Raw genomic sequence first — 22,457 nt, 5'->3', positions numbered from 1 at the left:
AGAGGTGGTGGAGGTGTGTCTACAGATACACTGTATTAATGGAGAGGTGGTGGAGGTGTGTCTACAGATACACTGTATTAATGGAGAGGTGGTGGAGGTGTGTCTACAGATACACTGTATTAATGGAGGTGTGGAGGAGGTGTGTCTACAGATACACTGTATTAATGGAGGTGTGGAGGAGGTGTGTCTACAGATACACTGTATTAATGAAGGTGTGTCTACAGATACACTGTATTAATGGAGGTGTGTCTACAGATACACTGTATTCATGGAGGTGTGTCTACAGGTACACTGTATTAATGGAGGTGTGTCTACAGATGCACTGTATTAATGGAGGTGTGGTGGAGGTGTGTCTACAGATACACTGTATTAATGGAGGCGTGTCTACAGATACACTGTATTCATGGAGGTGTGTCTACAGATACACTGTATTAATGGAGGTGTGTCTACAGATACACTGTATTAATGGAGGCGTGTCTACAGATACACTGTATTAATGGAGGTGTGTCTACAGATACACTGTATTAATGGAGGCGTGTCTACAGATACACTGTATTCATGGAGGTGTGTCTACAGGTACACTGTATTAATGGAGGTGTGTCTACAGATGCACTGTATTAATGAAGGTGTGGTGGAGGTGTGTCTACAGATACACTGTATTAATGGAGGCGTGTCTACAGATACACTGTATTCATGGAGGTGTGTCTACAGATACACTGTATTAATGGAGGTGTGGAGGAGGTGTGTCTACAGATACACTGTATTAATGGAGGTGTGGTGGAGGTGTGTCTACAGATACACTGTATTAATGGAAAGGTGGTGGAGGTGTGTCTACAGATACACTGTATTAATGGAGGTGTGTCTACAGATACACTGTATTAATGGGGGTGTGTCTACAGATACACTGTATTCATGGAGGTGTGTCTACAGATACACTGTATTAATGGAGGTGTGTCTACAGATACACTGTATTAATGGAGGTGTGTCTACAGATACACTGTATTAATGGAGGTGTGTCTACAGATGCACTGTATTAATGGAGGTGTGTCTACAGATACACTGTATTAATGGAGGTGTGTCTACAGATACACTGTATTAATGGAGGTGTGTCTACAGATACACTGTATTAATGGAGGTGTGTCTACAGATACACTGTATTAATGGAGGTGTGTCTACAGATACACTGTATTAATGGAGGTGTGTCTACAGATACACTGTATTAATGGAGGTGTGTCTACAGATACACTGTATTAATGGAGGTGTGTCTACAGATACACTGTATTAATGGAGGTGTGTCTACAGATACACTGTATTAATGGAGGTGTGTCTACAGATACACTGTATTCATGGAGGTGTGGAGGAGGCGTGTCTACAGATACACTGTATTAATGGAGGTGTGTCTACAGATACACTGTATTAATGGAGGCGTGTCTACAGATACACTGTATTAATGGAGGTGTGGAGGAGGTGTGTCTACAGATACACTGTATTAATGGAGGTGTGGAGGAGGTGTGTCTACAGATACACTGTATTAATGGAGGTGTGTCTACAGGTACACTGTATTAATGGAGGTGTGTCTACAGGTACACTGTATTAATGGAGGTGTGTCTACAGATACACTGTATTAATGGAGGTGTGGAGGAGGTGTGTCTACAGATACACTGTATTAATGGAGGTGTGTCTACAGATACACTGTATTAATGGAGGTGTGTCTACAGATACACTGTATTAATGGAGAGGTGGTGGAGGTGTGTCTACAGATACACTGTATTAATGGAGGTGTGTCTACAGATACACTGTATTAATGGAGGTGTGGAGGAGGCGTGTCTACAGATACACTGTATTAATGGAGAGGTGGTGGAGGTGTGTCTACAGATACACTGTATTAATGGAGGTGTGGAGGAGATGTGTCTACAGATACACTGTATTAATGGAGGTGTGTCTACAGGTACACTGTATTAATGGAGGTGTGGAGGAGGTGTGTCTACAGATACACTGTATTAATGGAGGTGTGGAGGAGGTGTGTCTACAGATACACTGTATTAATGGAGGTGTGTCTACAGATACACTGTATTAATGGAGGTGTGGAGGAGGTGTGTCTACAGATACACTGTATTACTGGAGGCGTGTCTACAGATACACTGTATTAATGGAGGTGTGTCTACAGATACACTGTATTAATGGAGGTGTGGAGGAGGTGTGTCTACAGATACACTGTATTAATGGAGGTGTGGAGGAGGCGTGTCTACAGATACACTGTATTAATGGAGGTGTGGAGGAGGTGTGTCTACAGATACACTGTATTAATGGAGGTGTGGAGGAGGCGTGTCTACAGATACACTGTATTAATGGAGGTGTGTCTACAGATACACTGTATTAATGGAGGTGTGTCTACAGATACACTGTATTAATGGAGGTGTGGAGGAGGTGTGTCTACAGATACACTGTATTAATGGAGGTGTGTCTACAGATACACTGTATCTAATAACAATCAATATGGACCATCAGTAGGCCTGATAACAATCAATATGGACCATCAGTAGGCCTGATAACAATCAATATGGACCATCAGTAGGCCTGATAACAATCAATATGGACCATCAGTAGGCCTGATAACAATCAATATGGACCATCAGTAGGCCTGATAACAATCAATATGGACCATCAGTAGGCCTGATAACAATCAATATGGACCATCAGTAGGCCTGATAACAATCAATATGGACCATCAGTAGGCCTGATAACAATCAATATGGACCATCAGTAGGCCTGATAACAATCAATATGGACCATCAGTAGGCCTGATAACAATCAATATGGACCATCAGTAGGCCTGATAACAATCAAACAGGTTTTTAGACATTTTTGATAATTTATTAAAAATAAAAACTGAAATATCACATTTCCATAAGTATTCAGACCCTTTACTCAGTACTTTGTTGAAGCACCTTTGGCAGTGATTACAGCCTTGAGTCTTCTTGGGTAAGACGCTACAAGCTTGGCACACCTGTATTTGGGGAGTTTCTCCCGTTCTTCTCTGCAGATCCTCTCAAGCTCTCTCAGGTTGGATGGGGAGCATTGCTGCACAGCTATTTTCAGGTCTCTCCAGAGATGTTTGATCGGCTGCCACCACAATGCTTTGCCATAGGGATGGTGCCAGGTTTCCCCCAGACGTGATGCTTGGCATTCAGGCCAAATAGTTAAATATTTGTTCTCATGGTCTGAGAGTCTTTAGGTGCCTTTTGGCAAACTCCAAGTGGGCTGTCATGTGCCTTTTACTGAGGGGTGGATTACATCTGTCTTCTCTACCATAAAGGCCTGATTGGTGAAGTGCTGCAGAGATGGGAGAACCTTCCAGAAGGACAATCATCTCCACAGAGGAACTCTAGAGCTCTGTCAGAGTTACCATCGGATTCTTGGTCAACTCCCTGACCAAGGCCCTTCTCCCCCTATTGCTCAGTTTGGCCGAGCGGCCATCTCTAGGAAGAATCTTAGTGGTTCCAAACTTCATCCATTTCAGAATGATGGAGACCACCGTGTTCTTGAGGACCTTCAATGCTGCAGATACTTTTTTGTACCCTTCCCCAGATCTGTGCCTCGACACAATCCTGTCTCTGAGCTCTAGAGACAATTCCTTCGACCTCATGGCTTGTTTTTTGCACTGACATGCACTGTCAACTGTGGGACCTTATATAGACAGGTGTGTCTTTCCAAATCATGTCCAATCAATTGAATTAACCACAGATGGACTCCAAATCAAGTTGTAGAAACATCTCAAGGATGATCAATGGAAACGGGATGCACCCGCGCTCAATTTCAAGTCTCATAGCAAAGAATACTTCCGTAAATAAGTTATTTCTGTTTTTTATTTTTAATAAATTAGCAAACATTTATAAAAACCTGTGGAGTATTTTGTGTAGATTGCTGAGAACTTATTTTATTTAATAACATTTAGAATAAGGCCGTAACGTAACCAACGTGGAAAAGTCAAGGGGTCTGAATAGTTTACATTTGTATTATTGTTTGTATTATTTAATTCCATTCTTTAACTTTAGATTTGTGTGTATTGTTGTGAATTGTTAGATACTACTGCACTATTGGCGCTAGAAACACAAGCATTTTGCTACACCCACAATAACATCTGCTAAATATGTGTATGTGACCAATAAAATTGGATTTTGATTTGATTTAAACAGTTAACGATCAATATATATACACACTACTACTAGGCTTTAAACAGTTAACGATCAATATATATACACACTACTACTAGGCTTTAAACGGTTAACGATCAATATATATACACACTACTACTAGGCTTTAAACAGTTAAAGGCATAAACAGAGAATAAACAAATACTACAGTGTGTAATCTGAAAGGATCACTTTATCAGGTGGAAACAAAATCAACATTTAATCAACTCTCACGTCACTGCATACAGTTCCAAAACAGTCCATGCAGGTAGGCTTGTACAGTACTCTAATTAATGCAATAAGAAATAGACACTGATTAGGAGGCAATCCAGAGAATTGTATTGTTTAAGTGGTTGTTTCTTCATGTTGAACATGAATAAGCCATTAGGTTTATAGTGATCCATGTCAAACTGCATGAAGCCCGTTCTCAGTTTGACAAGGTGAATACTTCAAGTGGTAAGGCCTCATAGAAGAGTTAGAGCACCAGCTATAACAGTCTAGTCCTGGACCATGGTACAGAGTGCTGGCCAACATCCATCCATCAGCGTGGGTCTAGTTCATCAGGGTGGGTCTAGTTCATCAGGGTGGGTCTAGTTCATCAGGGTCTAGTTCATCAGGGTGGGTCTAGTTCATCAGGGTGGGTCTAGTTCATCAGGGTGGGTCTAGTTCATCAGGGTGGGTCTAGTTCATCAGGGTGGGTCTAGTTCATCAGGGTGGGTCTAGTTCATCAGGGTGGGTCTAGTTCATCAGGGTGGGTCTAGTTCATCAGGGTGGGTCTAGTTCATCAGGGTGGGTCTAGTTCATCAGGGTGGGTCTAGTTCATCAGGGTGGGTCTAGTTCATCAGGGTGAGTCTAGTTCATCAGGGTGGGTCTAGTTCATCAGGGTGGGTCTAGTTCATCAGGGTGGGTCTAGTTCATCAGGGTGGGTCTAGTTCATCAGGGTGGGTCTAGTTCATCAGGGTGGGTCTAGTTCATCAGGGTGGGTCTAGTTCATCAGGGTGGGTCTAGTTCATCAGGGTGGGTCTAGTTCATCAGGGTGGGTCTAGTTCATCAGGGTGGGTCTAGTTCATCAGGGTGGGTCTAGTTCATCAGGGTGGGTCTAGTTCATCAGGGTGGGTCTAGTTCATCAGGGTGGGTCTAGTTCATCAGGGTGGGTCTAGTTCATCAGGGTGGGTCTAGTTCATCAGGGTGGGTCTAGTTCATCAGGGTGGGTCTAGTTCATCAGGGTGGGTCTAGTTCATCAGGGTGGGTCTAGTTCATCAGGGTGGGTCTAGTTCATCAGGGTGGGTCTAGTTCATCAGGGTGGGTCTAGTTCATCAGGGTGGGTCTAGTTCATCAGGGTGGGTCTAGTTCATCAGGGTGGGTCTAGTTCATCAGGGTGGGTCTAGTTCATCAGGGTGGGTCTAGTTCATCAGGGTGGGTCTAGTTCATCAGGGTGGGTCTAGTTCATCAGGGTGGGTCTAGTTCATCAGGGTGGGTCTAGTTCATCAGGGTGGGTCTAGTTCATCAGGGTGGGTCTAGTTCATCAGGGTGGGTCTAGTTCATCAGGGTGAGTCTAGTTCATCAGGGTGGGTCTAGTTCATCAAGGTGGGTCTAGTTCATCAGGGTGGGTCTAGTTCATCAGGGTGGGTCTAGTTCATCAGGGTGGGTCTAGTTCATCAGGGTGGGTCTAGTTCATCAGGGTGGGTCTAGTTCATCAGGGTGGGTCTAGTTCATCAGGGTGGGTCTAGTTCATCAGGGTGGGTCTAGTTCATCAGGGTGGGTCTAGTTCATCAGGGTCTAGTTCATCAGGGTGGGTCTAGTTCATCAGGGTGGGTCTAGTTCATCAGGGTGGGTCTAGTTCATCAGGGTGGGTCTAGTTCATCAGGGTCTAGTTCATCAGGGTGGGTCTAGTTCATCAGGGTGGGTCTAGTTCATCAGGGTGGGTCTAGTTCATCAGGGTGGGTCTAGTTCATCAGGGTGGGTCTAGTTCATCAGGGTCTAGTTCATCAGGGTGGGTCTAGTTCATCAGGGTGGGTCTAGTTCATCAGGGTGGGTCTAGTTCATCAGGGTGGGTCTAGTTCATCAGGGTGGGTCTAGTTCATCAGGGTGGGTCTAGTTCATCAGGGTGGGTCTAGTTCATCAGTGTGGGTCTAGTTCATCAGGGTGGGTCTAGTTCATCAGGGTGGGTCTAGTTCATCAGGGTGGGTCTAGTTCATCAGGGTGGGTCTAGTTCATCAGGGTGGGTCTAGTTCATCAGGGTGGGTCTAGTTCATCAGGGTGGGTCTAGTTCATCAGGGTGGGTCTAGTTCATCAGGGTGGGTCTAGTTCATCAGGGTGGGTCTAGTTCATCAGGGTGGGTCTAGTTCATCAGGGTGGGTCTAGTTCATCAGGGTGGGTCTAGTTCATCAGGGTGGGTCTAGTTCATCAGGGTGGGTCTAGTTCATCAGGGTGGGTCTAGTTCATCAGGGTGGGTCTAGTTCATCAGGGTGGGTCTAGTTCATCAGGGTGGGTCTAGTTCATCAGGGTGGGTCTAGTTCATCAGGGTGGGTCTAGTTCATCAGGGTGGGTCTAGTTCATCAGGGTGGGTCTAGTTCATCAGGGTGGGTCTAGTTCATCAGGGTCTAGTTCATCAGGGTGGGTCTAGTTCATCAGGGTGGGTCTAGTTCATCAGGGTGGGTCTAGTTCATCAGGGTGGGTCTAGTTCATCAGGGTGGGTCTAGTTCATCAGGGTGGGTCTAGTTCATCAGGGTCTAGTTCATCAGGGTGGGTCTAGTTCATCAGGGTGGGTCTAGTTCATCAGGGTGGGTCTAGTTCATCAGGGTGGGTCTAGTTCATCAGGGTGGGTCTAGTTCATCAGGGTGGGTCTAGTTCATCAGGGTGGGTCTAGTTCATCAGGGTGGGTCTAGTTCAGGGTGCTGCTGTGTTCTCTGAATGCCCTTCATGAATTTCCAATGACCTTGGATAACTTCTACCTACTTAGGCACTTTGCTTGAGACAGTCCTTTAGAGCTGACACAACCTCTGGTAATATAACATCTCTGTTCTCCTTGGTGACCTGAGAGAGAGGAGGGAAGGCCGGGGGGTAGGGAGAGAGAGAAACACACAACCAAAGATGTTTAAGAGATACCATAGCAGCAAGAGTGTAGTGTTCCTGACGGATGGAACCAGATCTGTTAATATAACTAACATTAATCCTGACGGATGGAACAGATCTAACACTGTTAATATAACTAACATTAATCCTGATGGATGGAACCAGATCTAACACGGTTAATATAACTAACATTGATCCTGATGGATGGAACCAGATCTAACACGGTTAATATAACTAACATTAATCCTGATGGATGGAACCAGATCTGTTAATATAACTAACATTGATCCTGATGGATGGAACCAGATCTGTTAATATAACTAACATTAATCCTGATGGATGGAACCAGATCTGTTAATATAACTAACATTAATCCTGATGGATGGAACCAGATCTGTTAATATAACTAACATTAATCCTGATGGATGGAACCAGATCTGTTAATATAACTAACATTAATCCTGATGGATGGAACCAGATCTGTTAATATAACTAACATTAATCCTGATGGATGGAACCAGATCTGTTAATATAACTAACATTAATCCTGATGGATGGAACCAGATCTGTTAATATAACTAACATTAATCCTGATGGATGGAACCAGATCTGTTAATATAACTAACATTAATCCTGATGGATGGAACCAGATCTGTTAATATAACTAACATTAATCCTGATGGATGGAACCAGATCTGTTAATATAACTAACATTAATCCTGATGGATGGAACCAGATCTGTTAATATAACTAACATTAATCCTGATGGATGGAACCAGATCTGTTAATATAACTAACATTAATCCTGATGGATGGAACCAGATCTGTTAATATAACTAACATTGATCCTGATGGATGGAACCAGATCTGTTAATATAACTAACATTAATCCTGATGGATGGAACCAGATCGGTTAATATAACTAACATTAATCCTGATGGATGGAACCAGATCGGTTAATATAACTAACATTAATCCTGATGGATGGAACCAGATCTGTTAATATAACTAACATTAATCCTGATGGATGGAACCAGATCTGTTAATATAACTAACATTAATCCTGATGGATGGAACCAGATCTGTTAATATAACTAACATTAATCCTGATGGATGGAACCAGATCTAACACTGTTAATATAACTAACATTAATCCTGATGGATGGAACCAGATCTGTTAATATAACTAACATTAATCCTGATGGATGGAACCAGATCTGTTAATATAACTAACATTGATCCTGATGGATGGAACCAGATCTGTTAATATAACTAACATTAATCCTGATGGATGGAACCAGATCTAACACGGTTAATATAACTAACATTAATCCTGATGGATGGAACCAGATCGGTTAATATAACTAACATTAATCCTGATGGATGGAACCAGATCTGTTAATATAACTAACATTGATCCTGATGGATGGAACCAGATCTAACACGGTTACTATAACTAACATTAATCCTGATGGATGGAACCAGATCTGTTAATATAACTAACAATAATCCTGATGGATGGAACCAGATCTGTTAATATAACTAACATTAATCCTGATGGATGGAACCAGATCTGTTAATATAACTAACATTAATCCTGATGGATGGAACCAGATCTGTTAATATAACTAACATTAATCCTGATGGATGGAACCAGATCTAACACGGTTAATATAACTAACATTAATCCTGATGGATGGAACCAGATCTGTTAATATAACTAACATTGATCCTGATGGATGGAACCAGATCTGTTAATATAACTAACATTAATCCTGATGGATGGAACCAGATCTGTTAATATAACTAACATTAATCCTGATGGATGGAACCAGATCTAACACGGTTAATATAACTAACATTGATCCTGATGGATGGAACCAGATCTGTTAATATAACTAACATTAATCCTGATGGATGGAACCAGATCTGTTAATATAACTAACATTAATCCTGATGGATGGAACCAGATCTGTTAATATAACTAACATTAATCCTGATGGATGGAACCAGATCTGTTAATATAACTAACATTAATCCTGATGGATGGAACCAGATCTGTTAATATAACTAACATTAATCCTGATGGATGGAACCAGATCTGTTAATATAACTAACATTAATCCTGATGGATGGAACCAGATCTGTTAATATAACTAACATTAATCCTGATGGATGGAACCAGATCTGTTAATATAACTAACATTAATCCTGATGGATGGAACCAGATCTGTTAATATAACTAACATTAATCCTGATGGATGGAACCAGATCTGTTAATATAACTAACATTAATCCTGATGGATGGAACCAGATCTGTTAATATAACTAACATTAATCCTGATGGATGGAACCAGATCTGTTAATATAACTAACATTAATCCTGATGGATGGAACCAGATCTGTTAATATAACTAACATTAATCCTGATGGATGGAACCAGATCTGTTAATATAACTAACATTAATCCTGATGGATGGAACCAGATCTGTTAATATAACTAACATTAATCCTGATGGATGGAACCAGATCTAACACGGTTAATATAACTAACATTAATCCTGATGGATGGATCTGGTTTAGTCACGCATGATTTCATGTTTAATCCCCACAATGCTTTACGGTAAAAGGATAACGTATTAGTCATGCTATACTGTAAAAGGATAATGGTATCTACCATGCTATACTGTAAAATGATAATGGTATTAGTCATGCTATACTGTAAAAGGATAACGGTATTAGTCATGCTATACTGTAAAAGGATAACGGTATCTACCATGCTATACTGTAAAAGGATAATGGTATCTACCATGCTATACTGTAAAATGATAATGGTCTCTACCATGCTATACTGTAAAAGGATAACGGTATCTACCATGCTATACTGTAAAAGGATAACGGTATCTACCATGCTATACTGTAAAATGATAATGGTATCTACCAGGCTATACTGTAAAAGGATAACGGTACTAGTCATGCTATACTGTAAAAGGATAATGGTATTAGTCATGCTATACTGTAAAAGGATAACGGTATCTACCATGCTATACTGTAAAAGGATAACGGTATCTACCATGCTATACTGTAAAAGGATAACGGTATTAGTCATGCTATACTGTAAAAGGATAATGGTCTCTACCATGCTATACTGTAAAAGGATAACGGTATCTACCATGCTATACTGTAAAAGGATAACGGTATTAGTCATGCTATACTGTAAAAAGATAACGGTATTAGTCATGCTATACTGTAAAAGGATAACGGTATCTACCATGCTATACTGTAAAAGGATAATGGTATCTACCATGCTATACTGTAAAAGGATAATGGTATTAGTCATGCTATACTGTAAAATGATAATGGTATTAGTCATGCTATACTGTAAAAGGATAACGGTATCTACCATGCTATACTGTAAAAGGATAATGGTATCTACCATGCTATACTGTAAAATGATAATGGTATTAGTCATGCTATACTGTAAAAGGATAACGGTATCTACCATGCTATACTGTAAAAGGATAATGGTCTCTACCATGCTATACTGTAAAAGGATAATGGTATCTACCATGCTATACTGTAAAAGGATAACGGTATCTACCATGCTATACTGTAAAATGATAATGGTCTCTACCATGCTATACTGTAAAAGGATAACGGTATCTACCATGCTATACTGTAAAATGATAACGGTATTAGTCATGCTATACTGTAAAAGGATAATGGTATCTACCATGCTATACTGTAAAAGGATAATGGTATAAGTCATGCTATACTGTAAAAGGATAATGGTATCTACCATGCTATACTGTAAAAGGATAACGTATTAGTCATGCTATACTGTAAAAGGATAACGGTATTAGTCATGCTATACTGTAAAAGGATAACGGTATTAGTCATGCTATACTGTAAAAGGATAACGTATTAGTCATGCTATACTGTAAAAGGATAACGGTATCTACCATGCTATACTGTAAAAGGATAATGGTATCTACCATGCTATACTGTAAAAGGATAACGGTATCTACCATGCTATACTGTAAAAGGATAATGGTATCTACCATGCTATACTGTAAAATGATAATGGTCTCTACCATGCTATACTGTAAAAGGATAACGGTATCTACCATGCTATACTGTAAAAGGATAACGGTATCTACCATGCTATACTGTAAAAGGATAATGGTATTAGTCATGCTATACTGTAAAAGGATAACGGTATCTACCATGCTATACTGTAAAAGGATAACGGTATCTACCATGCTATACTGTAAAAGGATAACGGTATTAGTCATGCTATACTGTAAAAGGATAACGGTATTAGTCATGCTATACTGTAAAAGGATAACGGTATCTACCATGCTATACTGTAAAAGGATAATGGTATCTACCATGCTATACTGTAAAAGGATAATGGTATTAGTCATGCTATACTGTAAAAGGATAACGGTATCTACCATGCTATACTGTAAAAGGATAATGGTATCTACCATGCTATACTGTAAAAGGATAATGGTATTAGTCATGCTATACTGTAAAATGATAATGGTATTAGTCATGCTATACTGTAAAATGATAATGGTATTAGTCATGCTATACTGTAAAAGGATAACGGTATCTACCATGCTATACTGTAAAAGGATAATGGTATCTACCATGCTATACTGTAAAAGGATAACGGTATTAGTCATGCTATACTGTAAAAGGATAACGGTATCTACCATGCTATACTGTAAAAGGATAATGGTCTCTACCATGCTATACTGTAAAAGGATAATGGTATCTACCATGCTATACTGTAAAAGGATAACGGTATCTACCATGCTATACTGTAAAAGGATAACGGTATCTACCATGCTATACTGTAAAAGGATAACGGTATCTACCATGCTATACTGTAAAAGGATAACGGTATCTACCATGCTATACTGTAAAAGGATAATGGTATCTACCATGCTATACTGTAAAAGGATAACGGTATTAGTCATGCTATACTGTAAAAGGATAACGTATTAGTCATGCTATACTGTAAAATGATAACGGTATCTACCATGCTATACTGTAAAAGGATAACGGTATCTACCATGCTATACTGTAAAAGGATAACGGTATCTACCATGCTATACTGTAAAAGGATAATGGTATTAGTCATGCTATACTGTAAAAGGATAACGTATTAGTCATGCTATACTGTAAAAGGATAACGGTATTAGTCATGCTATACTGTAAAAGGATAACGGTATCTACCATGCTATACTGTAAAAGGATAACGGTATCTACCATGCTATACTGTAAAAGGATAACGGTATCTACCATGCTATACTGTAAAAGGATAATGGTATAAGTCATGCTATACTGTAAAAGGATAATGGTATCTACCATGCTATACTGTAAAAGGATAACGGTATCTACCATGCTATACTGTAAAAGGATAACGGTATTAGTCATGCTATACTGTAAAAGGATAATGGTATCTACCATGCTATACTGTAAAAGGATAATGGTATAAGTCATGCTATACTGTAAAATGATAATGGTATCTACCATGCTATACTGTAAAAGGATAATGGTATCTACCATGCTATACTGTAAAAGGATAATGGTATCTACCATGCTATACTGTAAAAGGATAATGGTATCTACCATGCTATACTGTAAAAGGATAACGGTATCTACCATGCTATACTGTAAAATGATAATGGTATTAGTCATGCTATACTGTAAAAGGATAACGGTATCTACCATGCTATACTGTAAAAGGATAACGGTATCTACCATGCTATACTGTAAAAGGATAACGGTATCTACCATGCTATACTGTAAAAGGATAACGGTATCTACCATGCTATACTGTAAAAGGATAATGGTATAAGTCATGCTATACTGTAAAAGGATAATGGTATCTACCATGCTATACTGTAAAAGGATAACGGTATCTACCATGCTATACTGTAAAAGGATAATGGTATCTACCATGCTATACTGTAAAAGGATAATGGTATAAGTCATGCTATACTGTAAAAGGATAATGGTATCTACCATGCTATACTGTAAAAGGATAACGGTATCTACCATGCTATACTGTAAAAGGATAATGGTATCTACCATGCTATACTGTAAAAGGATAACGGTATCTACCATGCTATACTGTAAAAGGATAACGGTATCTACCATGCTATACTGTAAAAGGATAATGGTATTAGTCATGCTATACTGTAAAATGATAATGGTATCTACCATGCTATACTGTAAAAGGATAACGGTATCTACCATGCTATACTGTAAAAGGATAACGGTATCTACCATGCTATACTGTAAAAGGATAACGGTATCTACCATGCTATACTGTAAAATGATAATGGTATTAGTCATGCTATACTGTAAAAGGATAACGGTATCTACCATGCTATACTGTAAAAGGATAACGGTATCTACCATGCTATACTGTAAAAGGATAATGGTATAAGTCATGCTATACTGTAAAAGGATAATGGTATCCATCATGCTATACTGTAAAAGGATAATGGTATAAGTCATGCTATACTGTAAAATGATAATGGTATCTACCATGCTATACTGTAAAAGGATAATGGTATCTACCATGCTATACTGTAAAAGGATAATGGTATCTACCATGCTATACTGTAAAAGGATAATGGTATCTACCATGCTATACTGTAAAAGGATAACGGTATCTACCATGCTATACTGTAAAATGATAATGGTATTAGTCATGCTATACTGTAAAAGGATAACGGTATCTACCATGCTATACTGTAAAATGATAATGGTATTAGTCATGCTATACTGTAAAAGGATAATGGTATCTACCATGCTATACTGTAAAAGGATAACGGTATCTACCATGCTATACTGTAAAATGATAACGGTATTAGTCATGCTATACTGTAAAAGGATAATGGTATCCACCATGCTATTCTGTAAAATGATAATGGTATTAGTCATGCTATACTGTAAAAGGATAATGGTATCTACCATGCTATACTGTAAAAGGATAATGGTATCTACCATGCTATACTGTAAAATGATAACGGTATTAGTCATGCTATACTGTAAAAGGATAATGGTATCTACCATGCTATACTGTAAAATGGTAATGGTATTAGTCATGCTATACTGTAAAAGGATAATGGTATCTACCATGCTATACTGTAAAAGGATAACGGTATCTACCATGCTATACTGTAAAAGGATAACGGTATCTACCATGCTATACTGTAAAAGGATAACGGTATCGCAAATGCTATAATGTAAATGGATAATGGTATAAGTCATGCTATACTGTAAAAGGATAATGGTATCTACCATGCTATACTGTAAAATGATAACGGTATTAGTCATGCTATACTGTAAAAGGATAATGGTATCTACCATGCTATACTGTAAAATGATAATGGTATTAGTCATGCTATACTGTAAAAGGATAATGGTATCTACCATGCTATACTGTAAAAGGATAACGGTATCTACCATGCTATACTGTAAAAGGATAACGGTATCTACCATGCTATACTGTAAAAGGATAACGGTATCTACCATGCTATACTGTAAAAGGATAACGGTATCTACAATGCTATAATGTAAATGGATAATGGTATAAGTCATGCTATACTGTAAAAGGATAATGGTATCTACCATGCTATACTGTAAAAGGATAACGGTATCTACCATGCTATACTGTAAAAGGATAATGGTATCTACCATGCTATACTGTAAAAGGATAATGGTATTAGTCATGCTATACTGTAAAAGGATAACGGTATCTACCATGCTATACTGTAAAAGGATAATGGTATCTACCATGCTATACTGTAAAAGGATAATGGTATCTACCATGCTATACTGTAAAAGGATAATGGTATCTACCATGCTATACTGTAAAAGGATAATGGTATCTACCATGCTATACTGTAAAAGGATAATGGTATCTACCATGCTATACTGTAAAAGGATAATGGTATTAGTCATGTTATACTGTAAAAGGATAACGGTATCTACCATGCTATACTGTAAAAGGATAACGGTATCTACCATGCTATACTGTAAAAGGATAACGGTATCTACCATGCTATACTGTAAAAGGATAATGGTATCTACCATGCTATACTGTAAAAGGATAACGGTATCTGCCATGCTATACTGTAAAAGGATAACGGTATCTACCATGCTATACTGTAAAAGGATAATGGTATTAGTCATGCTATACTGTAAAAGGATAACGTATTAGTCATGCTATACTGTAAAAGGATAACGGTATTAGTCATGCTATACTGTAAAAGGATAACGGTATCTACCATGCTATACTGTAAAAGGATAACGGTATCTACCATGCTATACTGTAAAAGGATAATGGTATAAGTCATGCTATACTGTAAAAGGATAATGGTATCTACCATGCTATACTGTAAAAGGATAACGGTATCTACCATGCTATACTGTAAAAGGATAACGGTATTAGTCATGCTATACTGTAAAAGGATAATGGTATCTACCATGCTATACTGTAAAAGGATAATGGTATAAGTCATGCTATACTGTAAAATGATAATGGTATCTACCATGCTATACTGTAAAAGGATAATGGTATCTACCATGCTATACTGTAAAAGGATAATGGTATCTACCATGCTATACTGTAAAAGGATAATGGTATCTACCATGCTATACTGTAAAAGGATAACGGTATCTACCATGCTATACTGTAAAATGATAATGGTATTAGTCATGCTATACTGTAAAAGGATAACGGTATCTACCATGCTATACTGTAAAAGGATAACGGTATCTACCATGCTATACTGTAAAAGGATAACGGTATCTACCATGCTATACTGTAAAAGGATAACGGTATCTACCATGCTATACTGTAAAAGGATAATGGTATAAGTCATGCTATACTGTAAAAGGATAATGGTATCTACCATGCTATACTGTAAAAGAATAACGGTATCTACCATGCTATACTGTAAAAGGATAATGGTATAAGTCATGCTATACTGTAAAAGGATAATGGTATCTACCATGCTATACTGTAAAAGGATAACGGTATCTACCATGCTATACTGTAAAAGGATAACGGTATCTACCATGCTATACTGTAAAAGGATAATGGTATCTACCATGCTATACTGTAAAAGGATAATGGTATTAGTCATGCTATACTGTAAAATGATAATGGTATCTACCATGCTATACTGTAAAAGGATAACGGTATCTACCATGCTATACTGTAAAAGGATAATGGTATCTACCATGCTATACTGTAAAAGGATAACGGTATCTACCATGCTATACTGTAAAAGGATAACGGTATCTACCATGCTATACTGTAAAATGATAATGGTATTAGTCATGCTATACTGTAAAAGGATAACGGTATCTACCATGCTATACTGTAAAAGGATAACGGTATCTACCATGCTATACTGTAAAAGGATAATGGTATAAGTCATGCTATACTGTAAAAGGATAATGGTATTAGTCATGCTATACTGTAAAAGAATAATGGTATCTATCATGCTATACTGTAAAAGGATAATGGTATAAGTCATGCTATACTGTAAAATGATAATGGTATCTACCATGCTATACTGTAAAAGGATAATGGTATCTACCATGCTATACTGTAAAAGGATAATGGTATCTACCATGCTATACTGTAAAAGGATAATGGTATCTACCATGCTATACTGTAAAAGGATAACGGTATCTACCATGCTATACTGTAAAATGATAATGGTATTAGTCATGCTATACTGTAAAAGGATAACGGTATCTACCATGCTATACTGTAAAATGATAATGGTATTAGTCATGCTATACTGTAAAAGGATAATGGTATCTACCATGCTATACTGTAAAAGGATAACGGTATCTACCATGCTATACTGTAAAAGGATAACGGTATCTACCATGCTATACTGTAAAATGATAACGGTATTAGTCATGCTATACTGTAAAAGGATAATGGTATCTACCATGCTATTCTGTAAAATGATAATGGTATTAGTCATGCTATACTGTAAAAGGATAATGGTATCTACCATGCTATACTGTAAAAGGATAATGGTATCTACCATGCTATACTGTAAAATGATAACGGTATTAGTCATGCTATACTGTAAAAGGATAATGGTATCTACCATGCTATACTGTAAAATGATAATGGTATTAGTCATGCTATACTGTAAAAGGATAATGGTATCTACCATGCTATACTGTAAAAGGATAACGGTATCTACCATGCTATACTGTAAAAGGATAACGGTATCTACCATGCTATACTGTAAAAGGATAACGGTATCTACAATGCTATAATGTAAATGGATAATGGTATAAGTCATGCTATACTGTAAAAGGATAATGGTATCTACCATGCTATACTGTAAAATGATAACGGTATTAGTCATGCTATACTGTAAAAGGATAATGGTATCTACCATGCTATACTGTAAAATGATAATGGTATTAGTCATGCTATACTGTAAAAGGATAATGGTATCTACCATGCTATACTGTAAAAGGATAACGGTATCTACCATGCTATACTGTAAAAGGATAACGGTATCTACCATGCTATACTGTAAAAGGATAACGGTATCTACCATGCTATACTGTAAAAGGATAACGGTATCTACCATGCTATACTGTAAAAGGATAATGGTATCTACCATGCTATACTGTAAAAGGATAACGGTATCTACAATGCTATAATGTAAATGGATAATGGTATAAGTCATGCTATACTGTAAAAGGATAATGGTATCTACCATGCTATACTGTAAAAGGATAACGGTATCTACCATGCTATACTGTAAAAGGATAATGGTATCTACCATGCTATACTGTAAAAGGATAATGGTATTAGTCATGCTATACTGTAAAAGGATAACGGTATCTACCATGCTATACTGTAAAAGGATAATGGTATCTACCATGCTATACTGTAAAAGGATAATGGTATCTACCATGCTATACTGTAAAAGGATAATGGTATCTACCATGCTATACTGTAAAAGGATAATGGTATCTACCATGCTATACTGTAAAAGGATAATGGTATCTACCATGCTATACTGTAAAAGGATAATGGTATTAGTCATGTTATACTGTAAAAGGATAACGGTATCTACCATGCTATACTGTAAAAGGATAACGGTATCTACCATGCTATACTGTAAAAGGATAATGGTATCTACCATGCTATACTGTAAAAGGATAATGGTATCTACCATGCTATACTGTAAAAGGATAACGGTATCTACCATGCTATACTGTAAAAGGATAATGGTATTAGTCATGTTATATTGTAAAAGGATAACGGTATCTACCATGCTATACTGTAAAAGGATAACGGTATCTACAAAGCTATAATGTAAATGGATAATGGTATAAGTCATGCTATACTGTAAAAGGATAATGGTATCTACCATGCTATACTGTAAAAGGATAACGGTATCTACCATGCTATACTGTAAAAGGATAATGGTATCTACCATGCTATACTGTAAAAGGATAATGGTATTAGTCATGCTATACTGTAAAAGGATAACGGTATCTACCATGCTATACTGTAAAAGGATAATGGTATCTACCATGCTATACTGTAAAAGGATAATGGTATCTACCATGCTATACTGTAAAAGGATAATGGTATCTACCATGCTATACTGTAAAAGGATAATGGTATCTACCATGCTATACTGTAAAAGGATAATGGTATCTACCATGCTATACTGTAAAAGGATAATGGTATTAGTCATGCTATACTGTAAAAGGATAACGGTATCTACCATGCTATACTGTAAAAGGATAATGGTATCTACCATGCTATACTGTAAAAGGATAATGGTATCTACCATGCTATACTGTAAAAGGATAATGGTATCTACCATGCTATACTGTAAAAGGATAATGGTATCTACCATGCTATACTGTAAAAGGATAATGGTATTAGTCATGTTATACTGTAAAAGGATAACGGTATCTACCATGCTATACTGTAAAAGGATAACGGTATCTACCATGCTATACTGTAAAAGGATAATGGTATCTACCATGCTATACTGTAAAAGGATAATGGTATCTACCATGCTATACTGTAAAAGGATAATGGTATTAGTCATGCTATACTGTAAAAGGATAATGGTATCTACCATGCTATACTGTAAAAGGATAACGGTATCTACCATGCTATACTGTAAAAGGATAATGGTATCTACCATGCTATACTGTAAAAGGATAATGGTATCTACCATGCTATACTGTAAAATGATAATGGTATTAGTCATGCTATACTGTAAAAGGATAACGGTATCTACCATGCTATACTGTAAAAGGATAACGGTATCTACCATGCTATACTGTAAAAGGATAATGGTATCTACCATGCTATACTGTAAAAGGATAACGGTATCTACCATGCTATACTGTAAAAGGACAATGGTATCTACCATGCTATACTGTAAAAGGATAATGGTCTCTACCATGCTATACTGTAAAAGGATAATGGTATCTACCATGCTATACTGTAAAAGGATAACGGTATCTACCATGCTATACTGTAAAAGGATAACGGTATCTACCATGCTATACTGTAAAAGGATAACGGTATCTACCATGCTATACTGTAAAAGGATAACGGTATCTACCATGCTATACTGTAAAAGGATAATGGTATCTACCATGCTATACTGTAAAAGGATAACGGTATCTACAATGCTATAATGTAAATGGATAATGGTATAAGTCATGCTATACTGTAAAAGGATAATGGTATCTACCATGCTATACTGTAAAAGGATAACGGTATCTACCATGCTATACTGTAAAAGGATAATGGTATCTACCATGCTATACTGTAAAAGGATAATGGTATTAGTCATGCTATACTGTAAAAGGATAACGGTATCTACCATGCTATACTGTAAAAGGATAATGGTATCTACCATGCTATACTGTAAAAGGATAATGGTATCTACCATGCTATACTGTAAAAGGATAATGGTATCTACCATGCTATACTGTAAAAGGATAATGGTATCTACCATGCTATACTGTAAAAGGATAATGGTATCTACCATGCTATACTGTAAAAGGATAATGGTATTAGTCATGTTATACTGTAAAAGGATAACGGTATCTACCATGCTATACTGTAAAAGGATAACGGTATCTACCATGCTATACTGTAAAAGGATAATGGTATCTACCATGCTATACTGTAAAAGGATAATGGTATCTACCATGCTATACTGTAAAAGGATAACGGTATCTACCATGCTATACTGTAAAAGGATAATGGTATTAGTCATGTTATATTGTAAAAGGATAACGGTATCTACCATGCTATAGTGTAAAAGGATAACGGTATCTACAATGCTATAATGTAAATGGATAATGGTATAAGTCATGCTATACTGTAAAAGGATAATGGTATCTACCATGCTATACTGTAAAAGGATAACGGTATCTACCATGCTATACTGTAAAAGGATAATGGTATCTACCATGCTATACTGTAAAAGGATAATGGTATTAGTCATGCTATACTGTAAAAGGATAACGGTATCTACCATGCTATACTGTAAAAGGATAATGGTATCTACCATGCTATACTGTAAAAGGATAATGGTATCTACCATGCTATACTGTAAAAGGATAATGGTATCTACCATGCTATACTGTAAAAGGATAATGGTATCTACCATGCTATACTGTAAAAGGATAATGGTATCTACCATGCTATACTGTAAAAGGATAATGGTATTAGTCATGCTATACTGTAAAAGGATAACGGTATCTACCATGCTATACTGTAAAAGGATAATGGTATCTACCATGCTATACTGTAAAAGGATAATGGTATCTACCATGCTATACTGTAAAAGGATAATGGTATCTACCATGCTATACTGTAAAAGGATAATGGTATTAGTCATGTTATACTGTAAAAGGATAACGGTATCTACCATGCTATACTGTAAAAGGATAACGGTATCTACCATGCTATACTGTAAAAGGATAATGGTATCTACCATGCTATACTGTAAAAGGATAATGGTATCTACCATGCTATACTGTAAAAGGATAATGGTATTAGTCATGCTATACTGTAAAAGGATAATGGTATCTACCATGCTATACTGTAAAAGGATAACGGTATCTACCATGCTATACTGTAAAAGGATAATGGTATCTACCATGCTATACTGTAAAAGGATAATGGTATCTACCATGCTATACTGTAAAATGATAATGGTATTAGTCATGCTATACTGTAAAAGGATAACGGTATCTACCATGCTATACTGTAAAAGGATAACGGTATCTACCATGCTATACTGTAAAAGGATAATGGTATCTACCATGCTATACTGTAAAAGGATAACGGTATCTACCATGCTATACTGTAAAAGGACAATGGTATCTACCATGCTATACTGTAAAAGGATAATGGTCTCTACCATGCTATACTGTAAAAGGATAATGGTATCTACCATGCTATACTGTAAAAGGATAATGGTATCTACCATGCTATACTGTAAAATGATAATGGTATTAGTCATGCTATACTGTAAAAGGATAACGGTATCTACCATGCTATACTGTAAAAGGATAATGGTATCTACCATGCTATACTGTAAAATGATAATGGTATTAGTCATGCTATACTGTAAAAGGATAACGGTATTAGTCATGCTATACTGTAAAAGGATAATGGTATCTACCATGCTATACTGTAAAAGGATAATGGTATTAGTCATGCTATACTGTAAAAGGATAACGGTATCTACCATGCTATACTGTAAAAGGATAATGGTATCTACCATGCTATACTGTAAAAGGATAATGGTATCTACCATGCTATACTGTAAAAGGATAATGGTATCTACCATGCTATACTGTAAAAGGATAATGGTATCTACCATGCTATACTGTAAAAGGATAATGGTATCTACCATGCTATACTGTAAAAGGATAATGGTATCTACCATGCTATACTGTAAAAGGATAATGGTATTAGTCATGCTATACTGTAAAAGGATAATGGTATCTACCATGCTATACTGTAAAAGGATAACGGTATCTACCATGCTATACTGTAAAAGGATAATGGTATCTACCATGCTATACTGTAAAAGGATAATGGTATCTACCATGCTATAC

At 37.1% G+C, this 22,457-nt stretch overlaps 1 protein-coding gene and 1 long non-coding RNA gene across 3 annotated transcripts in view; one reads left to right on the top strand and one right to left on the bottom strand.

The window, feature by feature from the left end:
* Positions 1 to 287: 287 nt before the first annotated feature.
* On the top strand, positions 288 to 2,457 carry LOC129862522 (uncharacterized). The gene is made up of 4 exons (XR_008760780.1): positions 288 to 502; positions 700 to 772; positions 950 to 1,810; positions 1,968 to 2,457. It is a non-coding gene; the product is annotated as an uncharacterized LOC129862522 (long non-coding RNA).
* A 4,249-nt stretch (positions 2,458 to 6,706) lies between these two features.
* The window catches only part of ntpcr (nucleoside-triphosphatase, cancer-related), a 66,171-nt gene continuing 50,420 nt past the window's right edge, over positions 6,707 to 22,457 (bottom strand). For both annotated transcript variants that reach the window (XM_055934115.1, XM_055934196.1), the window contains exon 5: positions 6,707 to 7,229. In XM_055934115.1, the coding sequence (XP_055790090.1) occupies positions 7,152 to 7,229 (78 nt within the window). In that variant the 3' untranslated portion in view covers positions 6,707 to 7,151. The remainder of the gene's footprint in view (positions 7,230 to 22,457) is intronic.

The sequence above is a fragment of the Salvelinus fontinalis genome, chromosome 1 (genome assembly GCF_029448725.1).
Source record: "Salvelinus fontinalis isolate EN_2023a chromosome 1, ASM2944872v1, whole genome shotgun sequence".
Lineage (NCBI taxonomy): Eukaryota > Metazoa > Chordata > Actinopteri > Salmoniformes > Salmonidae > Salvelinus > Salvelinus fontinalis.
The sequence above is the reverse complement of the archived record's forward strand: the minus strand, read 5'-3'. Positions and strand labels throughout refer to the sequence as shown.